Source organism: Blennius ocellaris, assembly GCF_963422515.1.
Source record: "Blennius ocellaris genome assembly, chromosome: 11".
Lineage (NCBI taxonomy): Eukaryota > Metazoa > Chordata > Actinopteri > Blenniiformes > Blenniidae > Blennius > Blennius ocellaris.
Window position 1 is genome coordinate 14267307 of NC_137660.1, and position 23381 is coordinate 14290687.

The 23381-nt window shown below is 38.9% G+C and overlaps 1 protein-coding gene across 1 annotated transcript; it reads right to left on the minus strand.

Annotated features, from left to right (window-relative positions):
• Positions 1-5285: 5285 nt before the first annotated feature.
• ehf (ets homologous factor) lies at positions 5286-12435 on the minus strand. Its single transcript, XM_080504502.1, has 9 exons — positions 12319-12435; positions 10258-10406; positions 9515-9772; positions 8643-8687; positions 8478-8522; positions 8285-8350; positions 8091-8135; positions 7775-7970; positions 5286-5981 (listed from the first exon to the last, which is right to left on the minus strand). Exons 2-9 carry the CDS (start codon positions 10331-10333, stop codon positions 5882-5884), a joined length of 831 nt encoding a protein of 276 aa, XP_080360628.1. The 5' UTR covers positions 10334-10406; positions 12319-12435; the 3' UTR covers positions 5286-5881.
• Positions 12436-23381: the final 10946 nt, after the last annotated feature.

Here is a 23381-nt window from a genome sequence, read left to right on the forward strand (position 1 = left end):
TTTTCACAATAAACGCTTAGTAAATAAGATTATATTTTTACGCATATAGCGTGATGGTGTATACCATTCATAGATATTAACAAGCAGGCACAAATGCGTCGACCTCTTTAATGTGTGCAATTCAAAACATGTTGTGTTCTACTGCCCTCTGCTGGGAAAAGTGGTAAAACCATGTTTCCAGGTTTACGCGAGGCTAAATCAACGTTTATGAATTGGTGAGTAGAAGGAAATGAAATCAGGCTGCTTCACCGTCCTTTTTTTTTTTTTTTTTTAAGTAATGTGTTCTCTTTTAAGGTGGAAGTAATATTCAGTGTTTTGGGACGCTAATAGTTTTGTTAGAATCGTTTACAAGAATTATATTTTACTACATACAAGTCACACCATTTAATCTACTTTGTTAATTTTAAAATGGTGGGTCATTTCGGAGTACAGTCACAGTTCTAATTTGCATAGGCAAGGCACTCATTTATTTATATAGCACCGTTCAGATACAAGGCAATTCACAGTGGTTTACAAGGAAATAAAACAAATGCATTAAAACAAGGTGATTAAGAAATACATAAAAGGAGACAAAATAAAGTAAAAGCTTTATTAAGATAAAGGTAATAAAATTAGGAAAATCTAATGTTTACTGGAAAGCCTGAGACAGTAATAGTGCTTTAAGAACTGAGTTAATAAAAGGGAGTGTTTCAGAAGTTCGGGGATTTGTTCTACAGGTGTGGAACGGAGGAACTGAAAGCTGCTTTACTCTGTCTCTGTTTCAAAGATTACAACCCTATATCTTCCTTTTTTTACATAGTGTAATTTCTCAATATTTTAATGTTTTTAATGCGATGGGATTTCAACACAAATACTTCAGGTGATTAAACTGGAACAAATAATGATGCAGATGATAAACATGAAGTGATAAAAATTGACAAAAACTTTGGTACTTTTACTTGTAATTGAGTTTAATCCCAGCAATGCAACGATAGTTTAATCTTCGTACAGAATTTCAGTGACATTTCCTCCTTATTATCATTCAGCCTTGGATTACAAAAAGAAAAAGTTCTGATCTAAGGTTGTCAGCTGATTACCACAGCACAATTATTATATTTTAAGTAGCTTATTGTCAAAATCAAATGTGCTTCAAAGCAGATTTGTGGGACAATATTAAAGGTAAGTCAGAACAAGTATCAGCTCTTTGGTTTAAGAGATGAAGACCACATCATGTATTTCAGCTCGCTGCTTATTAGTAACATCTGTCTAGCACAGGAATAATTGTAGTAACATAATTATAGTCTTAACAGTTGTTTTTTTCTTGAGAAAAATATTTTAGGAAAAGTAAAACATTTTTAATTGTATGAGAAGAATAGACAAACCTTTGTGTAGCTTTACAGTCCCTGCTGTGCTTATGTATGGCTCAAGTGTTCTTTTGAGTGAAGTACTGAAACAACAGGAAAGTCCCATGTTGAAGGCACAGTAGCACAAGGAGCATATTCTTGTCTTTGGGGAATGTTTTACGTCATCGCTCTAATGGTCAATAAAAAAAACAAAAAACATAGGCAGTCTTCTTGCTCGGTAAATGTACTGCATTGTGCTATTCATCATGTTTGTTTTGTAATTTGTAATGTATTTAAAGGAACTCTGACAATGACTGTATCGCCCCACACAATCTATCTCTCTGTCTTCCCTCTCCTCTCCACTCCTCTATCCTCTCACCCCAACCGGTCAGCAGAATGCCTCCACCTCTGAGTCTGGTTTCTGCAAAGGTTTCTTCCTGTTAGAGGGCGTTTTGTTTCTTTCCACAGTCGCAAATAAACTTGCTTGCTCACGTGGATTTGTTGGGCTTTTCTATTTTCTCTGTTAAAAGCACCTCGGAATGACTGTGTTGTATTTGGTGCTATATAAATAAAGTTGAATTGAATTAAATTGAATTTATTAAAATGTGTGTGTGTGTGTGTGTGTGTGTGCGTGTGTGTGTGTGTGTGTGTGTGTGTGTGTGTGTGTGTGCGTGTGTGTGAAAGACATAGTCTGAAAATATTTACAAAAAAAAAAGCATTTGTCAGAAATCCAAAAATCTGAACAGGAAATTGGCCTCATAACAATGTACCGTAACAAAACATCTCTACATCGGCAAGAACACTTCCTCTTGTTGTGGTTTTCACAGGAAAATGCATTAAATACCTTAAATAAATCACACTTTCCCATCAGTTGTTTATGTAGTTGTCTTCATCTGAGGATAATGGTTTTGTTTTACAAAACATTCTGAATGAGGCGACTGATTCTTGAGTGTCGCCTCTCCAGTAGGGCATTTTGCTCTCCTAAAATCATTAAGTATTGTGCCGTTTTGTAGAAATAAAGTGAGACTGAGCCCTGCCCTGCCAAAACCCTCTGAAAAAGTAAAACTGCATCAGTGACACAGCTCTAATCTGCCCAGCTCTCAGTTTGGGCTGAATGCCTCACAGGTCCATTTGGGTGTGAAGAGAGAATGATAAGGGGCCCTGATAAGCTGGGACAGTGTATCTGCTGAGAGAACACAATAGCCCCACTGAGCAGGCGTGGGCACAGACACAAAATCCCGTCTGGCTCTTCATGCCCATGCTCAGGCTATCTTTTATCACTTCCCTGTTCTTCCTCCAGCATCTATCTGATTGAATTAATGTTCTCCCATTTAAATAATAAAATAGCCCCGGCATAGCTTATTCAAATTTGAACATCATTTTCCAACAATGTGAGATAAAGGCGCTCGTGAAGCAGGTATTGCATGTTGTTTTCTTCCCACAGAAAGACAGGCTTTGTTTCATCAGAGCAACCTCGCGTAACAACAAAGCCCAGAGATAAGTTGTCCGATGCATACGTTTTGTTGTCAGACGGCCGTCTGCACTATTCTTTTTTTTTTTTATAGTTAGTTAGCAATGAAAGGAGTCACTGTCAACCTGAGACAAGACGACTCACAATCTTTTACAGGTGTACATGAGCCGCCTTCTTTGTCTCCAGATCTGTTACAACTGGTTTGGTCACATGTTTGTGAACGTGTCATCAGTGCCTGCTGGTGAAGCTTTTCCTTCAAGACTTGTGTATACGTGTTTTGCTGGTTTAACGTTGTTTTCGGGTAAAGCGCGGTCTCCGACTCGCAACTGCTCCAATATCACAACGCAGAGAATTGCGAAACCTGCTCACACGCAGAATTAGATGTGTGTTGAGGGTAATGATTTCTTTCTGAAAGGCAAAAGGCGTTGTGTGCTCTCACAAACTGCAGGTAAAGCCGGAGCGTGCGTTTTCTGGATAGTGGTCTGTTAGGAAAATGAAGCCCTCCTCTGCAGAGGTTAGATCAGACGAGATCATTTGCCTAACTGTTCATTCATCCTCAGCCAGTCACATCAATATTTCTGTGTATCACGGCTCACGGCAGCATTCACATTACTCCAAAAGCGAAGGTCAGATTTGAGATTTTCACGTCTCTTTATGCCTCTAATGATTAGATGGAACCTGTCTGTAATTTTTCATTGTCTCCTTTTGTCCTTCATAACTTTACTGTTCCCATGCAGTGCTTAAAGAGCCAGTAATGAACCAATCAAATGCAATAAAACATCCACATTATATAATAAATATTGTTGTTTTTGAGATGCACGTTGCTTCAAAGTCATAGGGGTTTTTTGTTTTTGTTTTTTTTCAATCGTTAAAACCTCCACCTTCTATGCTGCTTCTTTTCATTCAGGGTTGCATTAGGCTGGCGTTGAGCCCAGCTGGGTGAAGGGAGAATACACCCCGGACAGGTGGACACACTATTCAAACTGATAGGGCAATTCAGAATCACTAGTTAGCTGGAAATGTATGTTTTTGGACTGTGGGAGAAAACCAGAGGACACAGAGGAAACCCACATCGGGAGAAAACGTGCAAATCCAACACAGAATGGTCTGAAACGAGGGATAATCTCATTGCGAGGCGAGAGCATGAACCACTACACCACTGTGTGGCCCCAGTGAAGATATAACTTCACATCTGTAACTGTACGGAAACACAGCTGTATTTGATGTGTGCATGTGGATAAAAATAAGAATCTCGAGAAACTACAAGAGTAATTGCTGCATATAACAACACAGAATCAACACAATGAAGTATGATGGATACTTCAGTTTGATTTGTATGGTTTGCTCGTTTCATGCCATATAACAATATGGTAATCAGTGACTATTATTTCAATCTAATCAGGCGCAGTCACTGGCTCTGTCATTTATCTGATGCAATTTTCTTTATTTCATATGATCATGAATGAATACTTATGGAATACAATGGGAAATTATAGTCGACTCAAGTCAAAAAAGTTTCCATCTGCAGTTCATCATTCAGAAACTCTCTCAAGTCTGATGATAGACGATGCAGGAATAAGTTCCTAATAACATGGCATGTGATTTCCCATTGTTGACATCAGTATCATTATTGATTTATGACACTCACGCATGAATGACAAAAGTGAAAGAGAAGCAAGCCGTGCGGTGAGCAAGTCCTGGGGCCATTGTGGGAAAAAAAAAAGGATAATAACAGAATGGGATTTCAGTCAATGTCATGCCTGTCAGGTCTCTGTGTCTACCCCTGTGTGTTCTCACCTCGTGTTTCCAATCAACCAATGATCTTCTCCCTTTGTGTGCTCCTTTTGTTCAGTTCCACCTGTGTGTTTCCCTTACTTGTGTATTTAAACCCCTCTCCCTTTGTTGTCTTGGTTGGTTCGTCTCGTCAGCTTGTCCCTCCTCTCGCCGCCCTTGTGTCTCCTACGTTCCCTTGTGTTCCCTGGGCTACAATAATCCTAGTTTTTATGGAACTCTTTGAGTCTGTGCTCGGGTCCATCTGCACGCCACCTCCTATCACAATGCCATGTGAAGAGGGGTTGGAAAAGGCAGATTAAACGGAGGGAAGATTAGGCGTAGATTTGCGTGTGAACACAGGCCAATGAACAGGAGCCTTTTATTGACAGTACTCTTATCTGGCGAGCCATCAAGGCCCAGTCATTTGTTAGCAGCCTGCAGGAACCATCTTGGCAGCTGTGCCACACACCTGCAGACAATTAACTGTGAGGAATTTCATACTGTCATGATGAAACAAACGCTACTTGCCCTGGCTCTTTCAAGAGTCGTTGGTCTGCAATTCAGCGAGGCCAAGTGTCAAAGTTGGAGTTAATGTTATTTACAAATCAGGGGAAGAATCAAGTCAGATTATGTGTTTGACTGAAGCCAAATTTATGATGCCACTGGTTTGCTCCAAAAATCTACACATGTTGTTGTTGTTTGTTTTTTTTATTGCACATACAATATCTACACAATACAGAAAAAAAGCACAGATAGAAATACAATTGCAAGCTTTATTTGCATTTAACCTGAACAAACATATACATACTTTCTGCTGTCAACAAGTAAATTAATGTACATAGTATATGTGCTGTAGATATGTATGGTTTATCACTTGTGTAAATATTCAAATACTTCATTCTTTTTTAAATGGTGATGAAGCGTCCTTCCCGGGGGCCAATTCACAGCATCAATGTCAAAACAGTCCACAAATATATATGTTTTCCATACATGCATTGGATGCTCTCTCATCATGCGTTCTTTTGGGACTGAAGGAAAACATGTCATAGTCTGTAAAATAAATTATAGCAGTTTTTTCACTTCTGTTCTTCATCTGGAATTCATGTAAACACACATGCGGGGCTTGACTGCTAATAAGGCACAATAAAGAGGATCTCAGTGCAGTGTCAAAACAAAGGAATTAGTTAAAGGTAAAGACTGACAGAGAAAACACAATGTGTAAACAGTTCAAATATATCAAAAACAGTCAATGAAAAGAGTAATAAAACATCACATTTGCATAGGTGGGCCAGAAAAACACAAGTTAGCGAAAGTGTCATTTTTCAGACTCTCTCCATCCTCGTGCGTTTCTTCCAAACTTGTAAACCAGCCTGCGTCCGTCCACTCGTTCAAGGATTTCTCTTTTGTAGTAATATCTGTAAAAATGGGCAAAAAGAAAAACAATATTTGGATTAAAAAAAAAATGTAAACGGCATGAAAAACTGTATTGTACTTGTTGTTTTAATGATTTATAATGCAGCCGATTTGACTGGATTAATCATTGGTACAGTTTTACTGATAGTAGCGTGCCAACATATTTACCCCACGGTTCAATGATATCTGTCAATCTTTTACACTTCACATGCCCATTCAGTTGTTTCAGTTCCTGGCAGCAACTTTCACTTGCCTATAAATCACCTTACATTGATCAGCAGTTTGCCGTCATTCTTAACTATTTGCACATCTTATTTCCTGTTTACAGACACGTTGGCAATTCACCTGCTGACTGCTTTATCTGGCGATAGTCCTGGCACGAGAAGTTGTGTTTTCAGTTGCTCGAACTGTGGTGTTTGCACTTTGAGAACACGTCCTCACACCCATTTCTGTAGTCATATTGACACATTTCTGCAGCTGCAAGTGTTCTTTACGATACATGCTGTATAGATGTAGGAATGTTAGATTAAGTTCAGTTCAGTTCAGTTCAGTTGGAGAGATTAGAACTCTGCATTTGGCCACATTGCCACACTATTGTGGGTTTAAGGGCCTTGCTCAAGGGTTCATAGTAGTGGTGATGATGGTAGGGACAACTTATGGCTTTCACTCTCCAAATCTGAATCTCTTGTCGGTATAAGGGGTTGAATTTACAACTTTCAATTGCTTTCAATGGGCAGAATATTTATTTAAGAAATAGCAAGGTTTATTGGAGGTGTGTGCAGATTTTTAATTTGATCCAGACGAGATGACTATTTAAATAGTTTGAGGCAAAGGAAAGTAAATAATACTTTCCTTTGTTTTGGTTTTGCATTACTGACTTATTTGCAAATTTGTGAGATGATGCCATCAAGTTGTGAATTCTTCCATGTTTCTACAGCAAAAAAGAAAATCAGCTTTGTGGTCACAGTAACAATACCTGCAGGCACATTTTATAGTTCCCAATGGTTTGCACTACAATGAAATTAAGCTCATTAGATTAGCTCATTTGGATATAAAGCTGTGACTGCTGCTGCATAAGACTTTCTGAAGATAATTATGTTCATTTGGGAGAAACGTGAAACCATCAAGCTATTTCAAAATAACCCCCTTTTACGTAATCAGCAAAGGGAAATGGTGGAAACGTCTCCTAAAGCATTTAGGTCACACAATTTAAGCGTTAAGTGTTAATGTTGTCACTTATAACCAGCCGAAGTTTCCCAGTGAATGTATGTTAATGTTACGGTTGTCTGTTTTAAGAAGAGAGTGCATTCTCAGCTTTTTACGTTAATGGAATTAGGAACCATACAAGTTCATGTACTGTTACGTTCCTGTTCTTTTGAACAAATTCCAAGCCACCTTCGTAAGTTGAGTATCCTGAAGGTCAACTCAGGATAGCTCTGAGAACTCCAAGTTCAGTTTAAACCATGATTTAATCTTGTCTTATAGCACCTGGAAGATTTCTCGCTGTCTTAATGGCATAATGTGCGAATTTAAATGTAGGTGGAATACTTGTTCTCCAAGCACAGCAGTATTTCTGGGTTTTTCCATTTTGAAGCAATGTCGCGCTGCAAAAGGAATGACCAAGTATGACACAACAAAAAAGTAATGAGTCAGAGAGGAAAGCTTTTCATTTACTGTACGTGTTGGAAAACCAACTCAGGTCAAAAGAATCCAAGGTTATCATTTTGCTTCTGTCATTAAGTAATTTGTGTAATTTGTTTTTGGATTCAGCTTTTGTTAAACTGAATGAATTTACCTCATCGCACGACTTAGTTTCTCATAAGTCATGCTGCTGTTATTCTTCTTTTTCCCCCATAACTGGGCCACTGCCTCCGACTTCAGGAAGCGGAAAACCCCCTCTGTACGATCCTCCCACTTGATCAGTCCTGGGTTTCGCTCTGGGTTTAGTAGAATATCCCTGATGAACTCCCACAAGTGGGTTCCCCTCGGATCTTTGAGGGAGGGAAAAGGTACAGTACATAGAGATGAAGTGATTAACATATCAGAACATTAACATCTTATTAAATACAGGAGAGCAAAGTAAAATATGTTGACGTGTTTCTTTTACATACTGTGTTTTTTGACCTGGTGAGGACGACTGAAGGACCGTTTGATATCTGAAGAAAACACATCAAAGGATTAATTATGCAGTTTATTTTTACCTTTATACCCCTTTGCGCTATTTTTTCTTTTACTGCATATAAATCAACAACTATTTATTGATGTACAATATATTCATATTTTACATATCATGTGGATTTCTCACCTGGGCTGGATGGTGTTGGTGAGGCATCAGGCGCGATGTTGTGAAGAGATGTCACATCATAGATATCTAAAATAATGAACAAAAAAAAAAAAAAAACAGCTTTTCAGAAATTTTAAGAATGAAACAGGCAACATGCATAAAACAATGCAAACAAATACATATTTTATCGGCAGACTGAATAAAACTGCAGTACCTGTTGATGGATAGTTGAGGTCTGGAAATGGACAGGAGAAGTCTACTGTAAAATACACCAAATGTGAGTGGAAGCAGAATTAATTTACAGATCTATAAAATACAGACATATCTAATTTCAGAGTTTCAAACATTTTAAATAAGAGGTTGTCCAAGAGATCCTTACACTCAGGTTTGATTTCCATGTGCCCAATGTCCATATGGTAATTCCCTGTGGGGAGTGTTAAAAAAAAGAAGATAGGTTGCTCATGTAGTACTTGGAGATATTCATCATGTGTATGGTTAGACATTAAACAGTTATTTCCCTAATTATTTATTTCATCATCATTATTATTATTATTATTGATTAGAATATACATACTTAAATACAATTTCAGCCAAATGCAGCTCACTATTACTTTCAGTTGTCTTCCTTTATATATGCATTATATATTTATTTATTTTTGTTTGTCATGCCCTGTCATCACAAACGGTTTGAAAATTATCCATAAAGGATTAAAAAGCTACAGTTTGCTTTGTAAGAAACTGCCCTGGTGTCTGAGTTTGAGACAACAATGGCCAGTCTGTGTTTTCAGAATAGTCGGAGAGGCTTGGTTTACCTTGAATTTCTGGTAACGTGTTGGCAAAACCTGTTGCGCTGAGTTTCCTGGAACAATACTTGTTTTGAAATGCTATTAACTCCGATGACTGATTTAATTTGATGTGCTGACGCAAGATTATAAAGTTTCGTTTACACTGTTTCTACTCATTAGAAACAGAGGATGAGCAAATTCTCGGCTTGTTTCTCAGCGAAACACTCCTCCGTGCTTTGTTCGGAGATCTATTCTTGCTATAGCAAACAACAAATCCATCATATCCTTCTCTTTAACTACTCTCTGCAGCGCCATGCAGTGTGACCCCTGACCACCTCTGTGTTCTCTTCTCAGCAACACTTCATCAAGACTGTACTCCAGATACACCCGGCTCCTCTGTTTTTCAGACTAATCATCCGCTTTGTGTTGCCCCGTTCGGCCCCCGTTCCCAGATTTTCACACTCACCGCTCCACTTGAGCTCCGTGATGCTGTGGAAGAGGATGTGTCCCACGCTGCCGGCAGCATGGATGAAGTCCTGGTAGTTCAGGCTGCAGAGCTGTTGGCCATCCATGTCAAATGTTTGGAAGGGGATGCTGGAGGCATCGATCTGGTGTATGTCCATGACTTGCTGCAGCCACTCCCACACCTGGTACTTACTCCAAAACTGAGGCTGAGAGTCATGAGGCCAAAGGCGACTTGAGTAACCAGCCATCACCAATGAACCTGGTGAAAACAGCCATGCCGTACGGTTATTTAACCATTTTTAATCATCGTGTTTGTTTATGTCAGTGCATTTTGTTTTAATCTGAAGAAGTACCTAGTGAGGGAAACATGAATTCACTACTCAAGATATTTGTCAATAATTAATCTGCAAAACAGTTCTCTGAAATAGCTCTAGAGCAATTTCTCTGTCGGGAATCCTTAATTCGTGTCTTGCGTTTCAGAGCTCTTGGCTCACCAGGTAAGCGATACATCAATTGCTAATTATTGAGTGATTTTCACTTTGCATGGTCGCTTTATAACCAACGGCTGGATCGCAGGATCGTTTAACAGAGAGCAATCAAAATCCGGCTGCAGAAAATTTCTGCATATTTTTCTCAAGGCCTTTCATGATATTAGTCAGACAATTTCATTAACTGATTTGATCAGTGTATATACTTGGAAAGCATGGAAAATTAAATTGTGTGAGGTTGGGTGTTAATCCTCACCGTCAGCATAGGAGTTCATAGGCCCCCAGGAAGTGGTCAACTGGCTATCCAGAGGCGTGGAAGGAATGACACTCATATTGCAGCCTGAGTAAGCTGATGTACCATTGCCCAGGGGCTGAGACAGAGAATAGTGATTGTAGTGGTTTACCCTATGGATCAAATAAAGAACATGTTTCACATTAGTGATGCAACCGAAATGCTGTATCTGAGATAAGATGCCAACATTGCTCTTGCCTTGGATATATTGTGTTGTCACATTGCAAACCGGTATGAAAAACTTAGTATTTGTTGAATCTTCTAAACCTTTATTGCTTTCATTGCAGTAATGGCATCAGACATCTGACATCTGAGCAAAATTACTTATTCAATTGAAAACGTGCCTTATTATCTTCGTTGTTACTAAAAGTAAGTGACACAAAAGCAACTTTGCATTATCAACAGTTTGTGGTTTGTGTAAATCCGCGAGACACAAACGAATAGGTGTGGTGAATGTTTGACAATAATGAAGGTTTCATTATTCGTGTACAGTCCAGTGTTTCATTAGTTTGTTTTCTGTAATCACAATTATGTGGCTCATTGTTGTAAAAAATAACAGGAACTGACATTAACACATGAGACTCTTGTTACATATCCACTCACTGTGTACCTGTGCTTCACTGCTGCAGTTACTTTTGAGAACAGGACTGAATACATGCAAAAAAAAAAAAAAGCATACCTCTTCTATATTTGCATCCCATGTAAATAATGCAGGACCAAATTTCAGCAGTGCCACTGTTTTCATAGTAAATGTGTTATTGTGTAGCTGTTACAGCTGAGTCATATCTTTACACGGCTCTCTGCCAACTTCTGGTTTGTATAACTGTCGTATAGAATTGCAGTCTGCATGCTTGGAACACAAGACCTGAAATACCAGACGATTTGTTGAGGTAATGGTGCTGCTGTTAGGACAAGAGACTGTTCAACTTTCATCAGATTGTTTAGTTATTTTCCAACTTTAAAAATGAGGCTGGTATCCTTTGGGTGTTAGAAATGTGTGTAAATAAATGTCATCAAGATTGACCTACTTTTTATGTAATGCTCAATAAAACGTTGGTTTTTTTTTCTCCACCTAGTGACCCATACTGTACCTGTACCTTCGACACTCTTGGCCATTCTTTTATTGCGAGCTATTAACAAAATGAAACCACTATCTGTCACATATTTCAACGGTAAACACTGTGCTTCCCAGTTAACACATCTGTGACTTGCAAACAGACAAACTCATCTCCTCAGAACTGGCAAAACACCTTCAGAACACTTTCCACTCAAGACATCTGATTGAGATTTCCCCACGGAGATATAGGTGACACATGTCATCAAGCCAAGGCAGCTCAGCCCCTCAGTTGACAATCTGCCAAATGTACTCAAACGCCTTCTGCTGTATGTTAACCCAAACTGTCTCCTGCTGCCAAGCATGCATCTTGTCAAAAGTACTTTCAGTCAGTGCAAAAGTTCAAAGGAAAAGACGTATAGTTATGGATCCAGAGCATGTAAAGAAAAAAATTATAAAATCACTCCTCATCACCACAGTATTCGAGCAGTATGTGAACACTGCATTGTTTTCATTTTAGTTTTGACTGAGGGAGCCTGAGGTAACATTGTAACAAACTCAGCTGATTTTTTTTTTGGTGCTATTCCGTTAACCTCAAATAAACATATGAGCTCTGTCATACAATTGATCTTTCTGGAACATCAAGATTTAAAACAGTGTGACGAGGTGAAACAATGATAGCGTGAAAGTGTCCCGGACAGTGAATGACAGATAAGCACACACAAATATTTTATGTGTAAGCCACTATGTCACGAGATTTAAAAAAAAAAAAAAAATGTTATAACTAAACACATTGGTAAAGACAGAAAAAACAACAACAGCAATGCCCTCTGTTTAAAAAGACTTGAAAATTCCAAAGACACATTGTTAAAAAAAAACAAAAACAGTTTGTAATTAAACTGATAAAAGCAGAGTTGTTTAAGACAGTATTCAATTTGATTCTCCTGCCCAGCACCAGTATGTCAGCCTACCAGAGCAGCAGAGAGAGGTCCAAACAAAACTGATGGAGGTCTCAAGTAGATCCACTCTCAAAAAAGCTGAGGAAGAGAAAGTCTCCACAGACTCCAAGACTGGAGGGTACAGGTGTTCAGAGCTTGTCAAGATGAGTTCTTTGGCTTCGCAAGTATGTGAATTACCAGATGTGTTCACACTCAACAGGTGCTCCCTCACTACAATGGGTTTTTTATCCGGCTAACTTCCTCATCCTGTTCCAATTGGCTACCTGTACAGGTTTATTCCAGGTTGGTATTTGCATAATTCACACCCACACACACACAGAGACAAAAAAAACATACGCACATTTACCAACATTCAAACACACCTACACACAACACTGACACACACACGTGACATGGCGGCTTTTTTTCTTTTTCTTTTAAATTCTGTGCGCACACACACTTATGATGGAATACAATAGTGGATCCAAATGCACTCCTAATCCCACAAAGAGGAAGTAAAATTGTTAATAGTTGTTCTACACATGGTTTCCTAAAATAGTATTTAACCTCAGAGAAAATTCTTTCCCCTATTACAACATTTCTTTTTCCTATTTCATCGTGATGAATGAGGTGCTGACAGCTTAGATAGGCGGACCTGAGAGATTTCTTTCCTCCCTGCCTTTCAAAGTTGCTGTAGCTGCATGTTATGTAAACATTAGTAGCTGTGTGCGTGCCTGAAAATACTCTGCAACAATGACTACATTGAGATACACATTTAGAAATGCCTCAAAACTTTCTACTCTCTCTTCCGCGGCCTATTTCGGCGTTGAAATTTGCAAATTAACTTCACGCTGTGCGTCTGTTTGAGTGATGATGACTATTTAGGACAAGATTGTTTTAGTCTTGCTCAGAGCTATATGATCTCGCTGCACTGCAATCACAACAAACTTTGATCACCTCCTATAATAGCTCCAACCGACACGGGGCAATCCACAGGTGTCTGAGTAAAGACTGACAGATGACAATTAGCTTTGGTATGTGTTTCATGAATCCCAGTGAGCATCTCACAACAATGACAGGAGCGGAGAAAGAAAAGCAGCTTAATTATGAAAACATTCTTTGGCAAGACAAGCTGTGCTCCCGTCATGGATCATGTGTTGCTTTTGTTACAATTGTTTCCACGAGGGTATCAGATAGTACTATACATGACCCTCTGTGTTGAGCAAAACTCTGTCACGTGGAATGGGCATAATTTGTAAAAATGTACCTCGTTTCAAAGCAGTAATTGTATGCTACAAGGATATAAGACAGGGACTACAAATGACAGCTTTATCAGGTTCCTCAAAACATGTTTGTCCTGTTGAGTTCCCCCCCCCCCCCCCCCTTCACATCAGCCAAGTGCAACAACTCGCATTTCCAAATAAAATGGATGGAAGAAAAACTACTCTGCAGAAGTAAATGTGTCGAAACAGCAGTTTTAGTGAACACGGTCACCCCTCATATCTTCTGTTACCCCCCTGACAAGATTCAGAAAGAGTTCAAAAAGTCTATTTTGGCTTGACGCCAATTAGAGTTTGGGCAAATTGTAACATGTTTGATCTTCGATCTGAATTGGATCTGTGGCATTGTACCACCAGGATACCTCTCGGGACCAGAGGCACTGACAGTATCATGTTGATAATTGATGTGACTATGAGCAGGGTTGAACTGTATAATAGGCAGAAGCAAAGAAACACCGTGAGGGAAGTGTGTCAGGCTTTTTCTGGGAGTTGTGCCGAAGCAGGAAAAAAAAAAAAGACACATGATTCAGAACAAATAAACTTAGATAATATTTGACTTGGTTAATCATGAATCACTTTCAAGTTGTGATATTTGATAACTTCAGTGGAACCAGAGTAAAATATACATAATCAAAGCGCAGAGTTTATTTGCCCAATGGGCTGATAGAAATATTCATAATTTCATAGATCCATACGTTCGGCAGACTGATTTTGGTGAGCTCCACAGTTCACACTGAGCTCACTTTCTCTGAGTGTGTGTGTGTGTGTGTGTGTGTGTGTGCGTGCGTGTGTGCGTGCGTGCGTGCGTGCGTGCGTGCGTGTGTGTGAGAGACTTGGACTTTTGCCCACAGCTCAGCCTCAGAGGTAATGAGGGAATTCAGTGTTAGCATGATTATCTCCGAGAGCTGCCCTCATCTCCCCATGCACAGCAGATTGCCACAGTACTAATGGTAAAATCCACCCCTCCTGATCTCCCTGCAACTCCCTGACACCATCCTACCTGCATGGGTTACAAGATAAGTTGCCCCTAGCCCTCCCTCCAGCCCGTCTGTTGCCTATTTGTAACACAGGTGCTTTTTTCTGGATTTTTTTATTAAATTTTTTTTTTTTTTTTTGCAGCGGTTTCCCAACCTCTTTCTAAAGGGTAAAGTGCCTCCAGGGTGTAATTTGGGACCTAACCCGCATTTGGCGCGGTCCCACTGTGAATGCCTGACCAGATTTTATTGCAGTAAGATTAATATGGCCATCAGCAGCCAAACGGAAGGCATGCACTCCTCATCACAGCCAACGGTTTGGCCTCCTTCTCATTTTCTTCTTCTTTTTTCTTTTTTGTTCTTTCCCTATGATACTTTTCATTTGCCATGCCACAAACAGAGTCTGGTATTTGGCATTTCATTTCACGGGTCTTTGTCCGGGGCGGACGCGGATCGACATATGTAAAAGTCCACTGGGAGAAAAAGCAAAAGAGAGAAGGAGGCAGAGTGGGAGAGATCAAAGTCTGTCATATGGGCTGCACTCTGTATGAGTCAGACTCTCAACATTGTGAGAAGGAGTGAAGACATCTTCCCAGACATAAGAAAATGTCATCAAAAATGTTGGCATGAGAGGCAGTGTCATCTATTTTTAAATAGAGTCAACTGGAGGCTTATGTCACCCTCCAATAATAGCATGCCACTTGATCCATTTATAAAGCGGATTATAACTTGCTTAGCAGTGCTGTGAAATATTCATGTTTGATTTGAGGATGCGGTCAAAAGTTGCTCTTTGATGGGAAAGGCTGTCAAAGCTGTCAGTCAGAAGAAACAGACAAGACATGAGGAGGGTACAGTTGTATGCTCTAATGAACAGGAACTTATTAGCTGGAGTATGTCTATTACTGTCCCACTTGCCTCCCCTCTTTCATTAACTGCTTATCACGCCCGTTAGTGTCATCTTTAATACTTCACATTTTGATTAGCATATGATCCACGGGGAAAGAAGGAAAAATCATTTTATTAGTGTCAATTACTGCTACAAATGACAATTTCACTGCCTAAATTGCGATTTTACATTTCCTCCTTGTCAAAGAACAATGGGTGTGTAATTACAGTAATGAGAAGTGCAACAGAAAAATGAATTATTCACAACCCCCCCCCCTTTTATTTTTTGTTCTCCTGAACACCCACAATGACTTATTTGCTTGGCATCTGTCTGTCTGTGTTAACGACTCTGCGTTGAGAACACTGGTTCTTCATGTCTCACAAGTGATGCGTTCAAGGTATGAGGGTGCTGGAGCGTAGTATGAATGATGTAAAAATAACATTTCACCTGTTCAGTGTGGAAGAGCACCACTGCACTTGACATGGTTGAAGTGCAGCTCTCTGCTTGACCCATAGGTGCCACTGTTGTCTCAGGTACTGCTGGGCATCCTGGAAAATAAGGCGATGTGATGAGTGAACAAAACCAGTGTGACGTGAGAAAGTGTCGGCACTGAAACATGCCTCCTTGACAGCTACTCACTATGGTGCCTTTGAATGGTGTTACTCATAAAGGCTGCAGCACCTCACATATATTATTACACCACACATTAAATATGATTTAAATTAGAGAGATTGGAAATGAGAAGGAGAGGGAAGAGAGGACTTCAAGGGGCTCGTGGCCCTGTTGTGATGTCGCCATACTGTTCTACAGATTTATCACAGCTTGTGGCAGCCCCCTTGTGCTTCAATTAACACCCCCCTGAGATAGACCACCGACACTGTTCTTCCTGGGCATCAATACTTCAATGAAACAGGCTGGTATTTAAGAAAAGAAACAGGTGCCTGCAATGCAAAAGAGTCCAGCAGACTGTAGAGACAGCTAAGTAGCCAGGTCACTAATCAAAAGATTATCAATGAGTATGGAGGTTGGTTGTAATTGATCGTGAGTGTGCTCAGTGACATGCATCTGCTGCAACAAAACTGTTTTGGCTCTTTCACACCACTTTTATCAATGTCATTTTCAAATACCGGTAGGTTTCAGGAAGAAAAATAAATGGCTGTAAAATAAAAACAAAAAAACCCCCAAAACAAACAGTTGTATGCTTCCAGCTCTGTCTGAAGAAGCGGCAACTAGCTGGAGCACACATTGGGCCATTGAGCAGCTAAAGAGCTACATATTTCACTCAGATGGTGGCAAAAAGTTAAAACAAAAACAAAAAAACAAACACAGAAATTGAAAGCAAGAGTATTTGTCAGGTTGTCAGAAACATGACGGATATTTGTAAATGTGTTTGTGAACAAGTCCCAAGTTCACCTTAAAGAAAACTTAACAAAAGTATAAAGAAGTTCAAAACTAAAAGTAGTCATTTGCAGGATGTTGAAGTATTTATTTCATGTATTTATCTTTTACTCGCATGTTTATTAAATTATTCGGTCGTGTTGTCTAATTTTCCCTTTATTTTCCTCATATACACATTACAGCAAAGCAAAGTGTTGTGGTTAGTATTCTCACCTCATGACCTTTCTGTGCAGAGTTTTCATGTTTTATCTTTGGATTCATGGCTTTTCTTCACGCACTCCACAATCCTCCAACAGTATGTGTCGGGGTTTGCCCTTACTACAAAAAAAACTAATCTTCCTCTTATGCATGTTATGTCGTTGGATGACCATCATTGAAGGATGGAGCAGGTATTTGTAAATGTCAGCGCAAAGTGTTATGTAGGAGAATCCCTGGAGGAATTCGTATCTCTCAACAGACCATGTTTGCATTGTCATCAGGGGAAGTCTAAAGTCTATTCATAATTGTTCAATGTACCTTTTCGATTTCTTGATTTAGATATACTCCCTGAGTTACTCCAGTATTTTCTTTAGTCTTCCCTGTTATTTTTTATGAGTCTAATGTCTTCGCTATCATCAAACCAGCAAATATTTACAATAAGCTTTCTGCAATACATTGTTCAATAGAAAACAGATTTTCTTGAATGTTCCGAGTGAAAGTAACAAAAGTCTCCACAAACTATGGATGAGTGATGCTTTGGAGAAAATGTACATTTATGAGTATCTTTCAAGTGTGTAATTTTACTCATGCATAGCATACACTGTGTAATCTACTCTTCTACTTTTAAAACCCCAAGTCTGTACTAAGTTACATCAGCAATTTTAAGAAATATTCAATCCCACTGAAATGCATTTTTGGAACCTTTGGAAGTCTTTGTTTGTATCTACGTTAGTATATACAACGGACTACAGTTATTATTATATATGCAAACAGTAAGGATTTAATGTTGATACTTTAGATCAAAGTCAATGCCTCCCATTAAATATGCAAATAAAACGATTAGAGAGCAACAAATAATTGATCGTTTGACTTTTTATTGAGGTGAATATGAGTAGTGTAACAGCAGTTGTACTCAAATTGAACATGTTGTACTTTTCTACTATTTCTTCTGTTCATGTCTTTATTACACCTGTTTTTGTTTGATAGAGCCAGCAAGATGGTTGCATTGCAGTTTAAAGTATTAAAACAGCAGGGAGCAAACAGTAAGTTACACAAGAAAATCTGCTCACATTCACCTCTGAAGCTTTTTGGTTTAAAGCAATATAGTTTTAAAGTCCACAGAAAATACATTGTGGCTTAAATGTGGGATGAAATAGATAAACAAGTCACAATTTAGAAATTAAACCTTTTGCTTTCTTCTCTGCTATCTCTATATGTCCATGTTCTCTTATTTAATTAATCTTAAGGTTGATTGTTTTGACCCACCACTTAACCTGATTCAGATGTGTTTGAGTGTGCTGAAATGGTTTGAATCTAACAGAGAACATTAAATCAGATGGTATTCCATTAGAATCAAATATTATATATCTACAGTTCAACTCAATGACTGTTTCTATCAAATATTTTCTTTGAAATAACAGATTGTAACAGTATTTTAGTGTGTTTATATCATCCACATTTGGCTTTAAATGATTCCTCAAATTTTGCATAAAATATGCCACAACAATATTGAACACTTTTTATGAAATAATGGCTTGAACATTTTCTGGGATATATTTAATTTGGCTGCTGATTCATTTGTAATGACAAAAGTAGATAATTCTTGTGACTTATTATCAAATCTCTTTTTCCTTTATGATTCTTATTCTAATTTCTGATGATAATTTCCTATCTTAATTTGATCTTTTGTGTTTTTTTGTGTTTCTTTCATCTGCCATGAAGCATATAGTAGGATTAGCACTTTAAAATGTATGAAAAACAAAAGACACACTGAATGTGATTTCACAGAGTGGTACCAAATTTGATCGTCAGTCAGTGTCTTTGCACACAGCATTGTGTAAATACTGTCGAACACATCTATAGGCATCATATAGGTGCTGTAAGGGCAGGGAGGTGAGTGCCAGGGAAATGAATGTCCATAAGCACATGAGCAGTCTCATTATGTAATTAAATGGGTATTGGTAAGAGTCAAGTGTGTAACGGTTGTCATGGAGACACTGAGCGAACATCTCAACTTTGCACACTCCTTCAGGATTTGGATGAAATGAGAGCGATTATCAGTTGTTTGAGAGAATCATGTGACTTACTTGGAGGGTTAAAACCACAAACCAGCAGACTGACCACCAGGGATGATGTTTCTTAATTTAGTGAATTGGTCTTAATTATGTCAACCTTTTCCTTAAATTAGTACTTACTGTGCGCTCTTGACTGAGGTCGTCTAATAATTCTCTGAACCTGCGTGTTGTAGAGTAGATAATGAATTTTGACCCTCCCTGGCAGAGGCAAACCTTTAGTCATAACGTAGAACAATATTAAGCGTCTCCACACAATTTACAAATGAATATGAACAGGAGCGTGTAATAGAAGTCAGAAAACAGCAGCTTCCCATGATAATGAGGTATAATATTTGTGGCTTGTCATTTTTCATTGGTGGAAAGAGAAGCCTGGATTATTACAAGATGGACTGATATTCATCAAATAGAGAGAACTCTGTCCACACGGTTGCCTTGTGGGCATTTAGCTTCAATCTGGGGACCAGCAGAACAGGAGGAGCTCTGCAAGTCGAAAGAATAGATTTTATGAGAGCCTGTTTTAAACTACTCATATCCTCATCTCATTTACAGTGACAGTTATTGGGTCATTGCTCATGGACTGTGAAGTGCTCCCCTACTACATAACACGTGTCAGAAAGGAAAGCTTTGCGCATCCCAGAATGGCTGTATATGGTTGGAATTTTGGTTAGATGACATAACGTACCAACCAACAAATTCCACAATGTTCAACCTTGAATCACCTGGATGTCCTGAATGACAATTACAGTCACTAAGCTCCATAGTCCTATATATATTAACGGCATTAACAAAACAGCGGAGATAAACAACAAACCTGCAGAAAGCAGCAGTTGATACACGGGTAATATCTATGCTAAATCACCACAGGAATTCTCAGTGTTAGTTACAGTTGGACAGTCTTCATGGAGCTGTGAGGAGATTCCAGTTAACGAGAGGTGAGGACAGCAGTTAAGTGAAGATAGGCGAAGCCTCTGAGTTGAGAAAAGTCACAAGTTCAATGAAACCTAATTGTGAAAGTGAGACTGATTTCATCACAGTAATTGGCCATGACTTTGGCCAAAGGCTGACTGTTCATTGAGAACAGCGTCGTGGCGAAACACTAGAAGAAAGCTTACAACCTGAAAGTCATTGCTATGCACTGGAATGCTGATTTGGCATGCACTTGACTCTAAAGGTATGAAGCCCCAGCTTCCCTCTGTTTTGAACACGGCTGTTATCACAGTAAATTTTGCAAAGTCAAAAGAAGGATTTTTTCCAAATCTACTTCCGTGGCCGTGCAAATGTTGCTCTCCTTCGAGGTGCCTTGCCAGTGTGAGTCATCACTCCCTTACCGACTGCAGTGGAGACAGCAGAGCACCCGTTTGCATACCAAAAAAATTATTTTAGAGCCTTCTCAATAAAAAATCGATAAATCAGTCTTTGCTGGCACTATTGTTTCATTTCAATCAGTTTCAAAGTTTAACGGAAGTCCATCAGAAACACATTACGGTACTTTAAAGCTGACGTTTATGCTTTTTAAAGAGCCATTTGATTATTTATTTAGTTTGGTCTACAATGGCATTTTCTTCAATGTGGTCTCTTAAAATACAAATTGTTCTCTCATAAATTTCAAACACAGCTACCTCAGTAAGCAGGTTTTTACATTTTTTTATTACATTTTTTTACCAAGTTGTTCATTGTGAAATGGTTGCGTGGCCCAGCACAAGCACTTGTCCTGGTTTACCCTCCTAAGAACTGGTTTTAACAGACATTGCCTTTTTTGACACTGCTTCTGTGGGCTTGGTCTTTATTCAGCAAACTCTTTCAGGAAACAGTTTGTCTTTTGTCTGTTAGAAAACAAATTCAGCATTGTCTTGACTATTGCTCTTTATGGATTATGGTTTGGAAACAACAAGTAAATGTGACCATATACAGTACATGCGCTTTACTCGAGTTCTGATTTGAAGACTCTCTTTGTTTCTGAAACATTTAGAATCAATCATACATCATAGCACAGTGTTTCCTTGTATCACTGCGTAGTATTACGAGGAGCATGAGGTGACAGCAAGATTCTTCTCAAACAGGTTGATTTGCTTGAATGAGCCTCAGTTAAGTAGATCATCGATGAAAAGATAAGATTTGAGTCACCCAGATCATCTAAATCCTCCAAAAGCAGATTCCCGGCCCTGATTAGGAACAACAGTAATCCTGTTTCCAACAAGGCAAGGCAGGGCAAGGCAAGACACATTTATTTCTACAGTATAACACCATTCAGATATACAGCAATTCACAGTGCTTTACAAGGAAATAAAGGGAAAACATTACAAGGAGATTAAGATAGTCAACACAATTTACAAATATACGTCAGAGAGAGACAGTATCTCCACAAAATAAATGACACTGTTGCTTCTGTAAATAGGAGTTTAGTTAAATAGTAATAAAGGCCGTCTTCTTCAGGTTGAACAACAGCTATGGTAAAAATAATGAGCAAAAAATGTATTGAAATCTCTGTGACTGTAATTGTAGTCTGGATTTCGGAGAATGAGGTAAGTTACGAGCATTTTAATGCCAAGACTTTCACTGGAATTATTCACAGTTTTAACCAAATTTTGTTCTGTATCTTTGTATTTCTTCTAAAGTATTTACTATAAATTTCTGCACTGACAAAAGAGATATGCTTGACCCCCAGGTTTTTCCTACTGTTGCATCCAGTCATCAACAGTAGAATATGGCTGGAATCCACACACTAATGCAACAAGTAAAGTTAAAGTACCTTATTTTAGGCAAAATATTCATCAAAACAATTTCAGCTCTCATTACTCAGTCATTATGGGACAAAGGGTCATATTTGATTGCTTTGAAGCGATTAAGATCAAACTGAACTAAAATTAATTTGACACATGTTCGAGAAGGTAATTTTGTGTTGCTCGGGTTTGTTTTTGTGTGAGTAGTTACTTTTATGTGTTCGTGTCTTAAGGGCCTGGAGATCCATTTGACTGTGGTTACCCAAATGGATGAAAAAGTAAACATGAGGAGAATTACACCTCCACCATTTCTTCTTCTTTTTTTAAGAGGAAGAATTCATTCTACTTTTCTTTTTTTTTTTGTTTCTATTTTCCAATAAGGGATCTTGTGCTCTACTCAGGCAGAATATTTTATAGCAGCTGATAACAATTTCTATTGTGTGAAAATATATAATCAGGTATTTTGCTGCTGTGCTAACTTCTATTTAAATTCATCACTTTCCTTCTATGATAGAGAGCATAGTGCTTGGTAAAAACAGTTATATATTCCCACCCAAGAGGGGGAAAATGTTCCTTGTGTGAGCGAGTTTTCATCCTGATCTGTGTAACAAACCATAATCCTCAACGCTTTAGTATGGATCTTTTAGCAGGAATGGGGGCAGTGGATGAGGATAGCAACAAGTGTGGTTTTGCATGCACAAACAAACAGTTTCAAGCCTCGGCTGCTCCATGATACTTCAGAAACCCCAATTCTTCTGATTTAAAATAAAAATATTATCCTCAAACAGGATTGGGCTGGATATTCATCCGTAATGGCAGTGAGGCTGCAGGGAGCCATACATGCCATACACCAATCACCACACTACACGTACTGCTGACCTATTCCATGGAATGAGTTACATTATGATCGAGTGAGCAGGAGACAGACACTAATGAGGGGTGGAATAAAGGAGGTGTTGTTTTAAGACAGATGAATAACATAGATGGATTATAATTTTAAAAGTTACTCAAGCCCCTCAGCTTCCCATTCTTGCTTTTAACTTCCTTTCAGTTCTCTCTCTCTCTCTCTCTCTCTCTCTCTCTCTCTCTCTCTCTCTCTCAGCATTATAAAGTTAATAGGTTCACAGCAGGGACATTTAAACTGTAATTTGAAAGCTTTTCAGAGCAACTTTGACAGTCTAAAAGTGGCACATCATGCCACCTGCAGAGCGAACAAACCAGGGTAAAGAATGAGGATGTGAGGACCTGTATGGAAATAAAGTGAGTGAGAGGAGGAGAGCAACAATTAGCATTCCTGGGGCTGCATGTGTAACTAATTATGTGTGAGCATTGTGACAGGGTGGCTGTTGAGTGCAGTAATGGGATCCCTGCTGCTTAATGAACGTGTCACAATCTTCTGTCTTAGCTGAAGGAAAGAGACTGCTTGATGACCGCTGGGTGTGGACATTGAGTATGTCCTGGAGCTTCTCATTGCTTTGTGGGCATACATTCGTCTGAGACAATTTGCTATAGTGGAGTGTGTGTGATTGCCACCTCATTGTCAATATTATTAACATACAACGTGT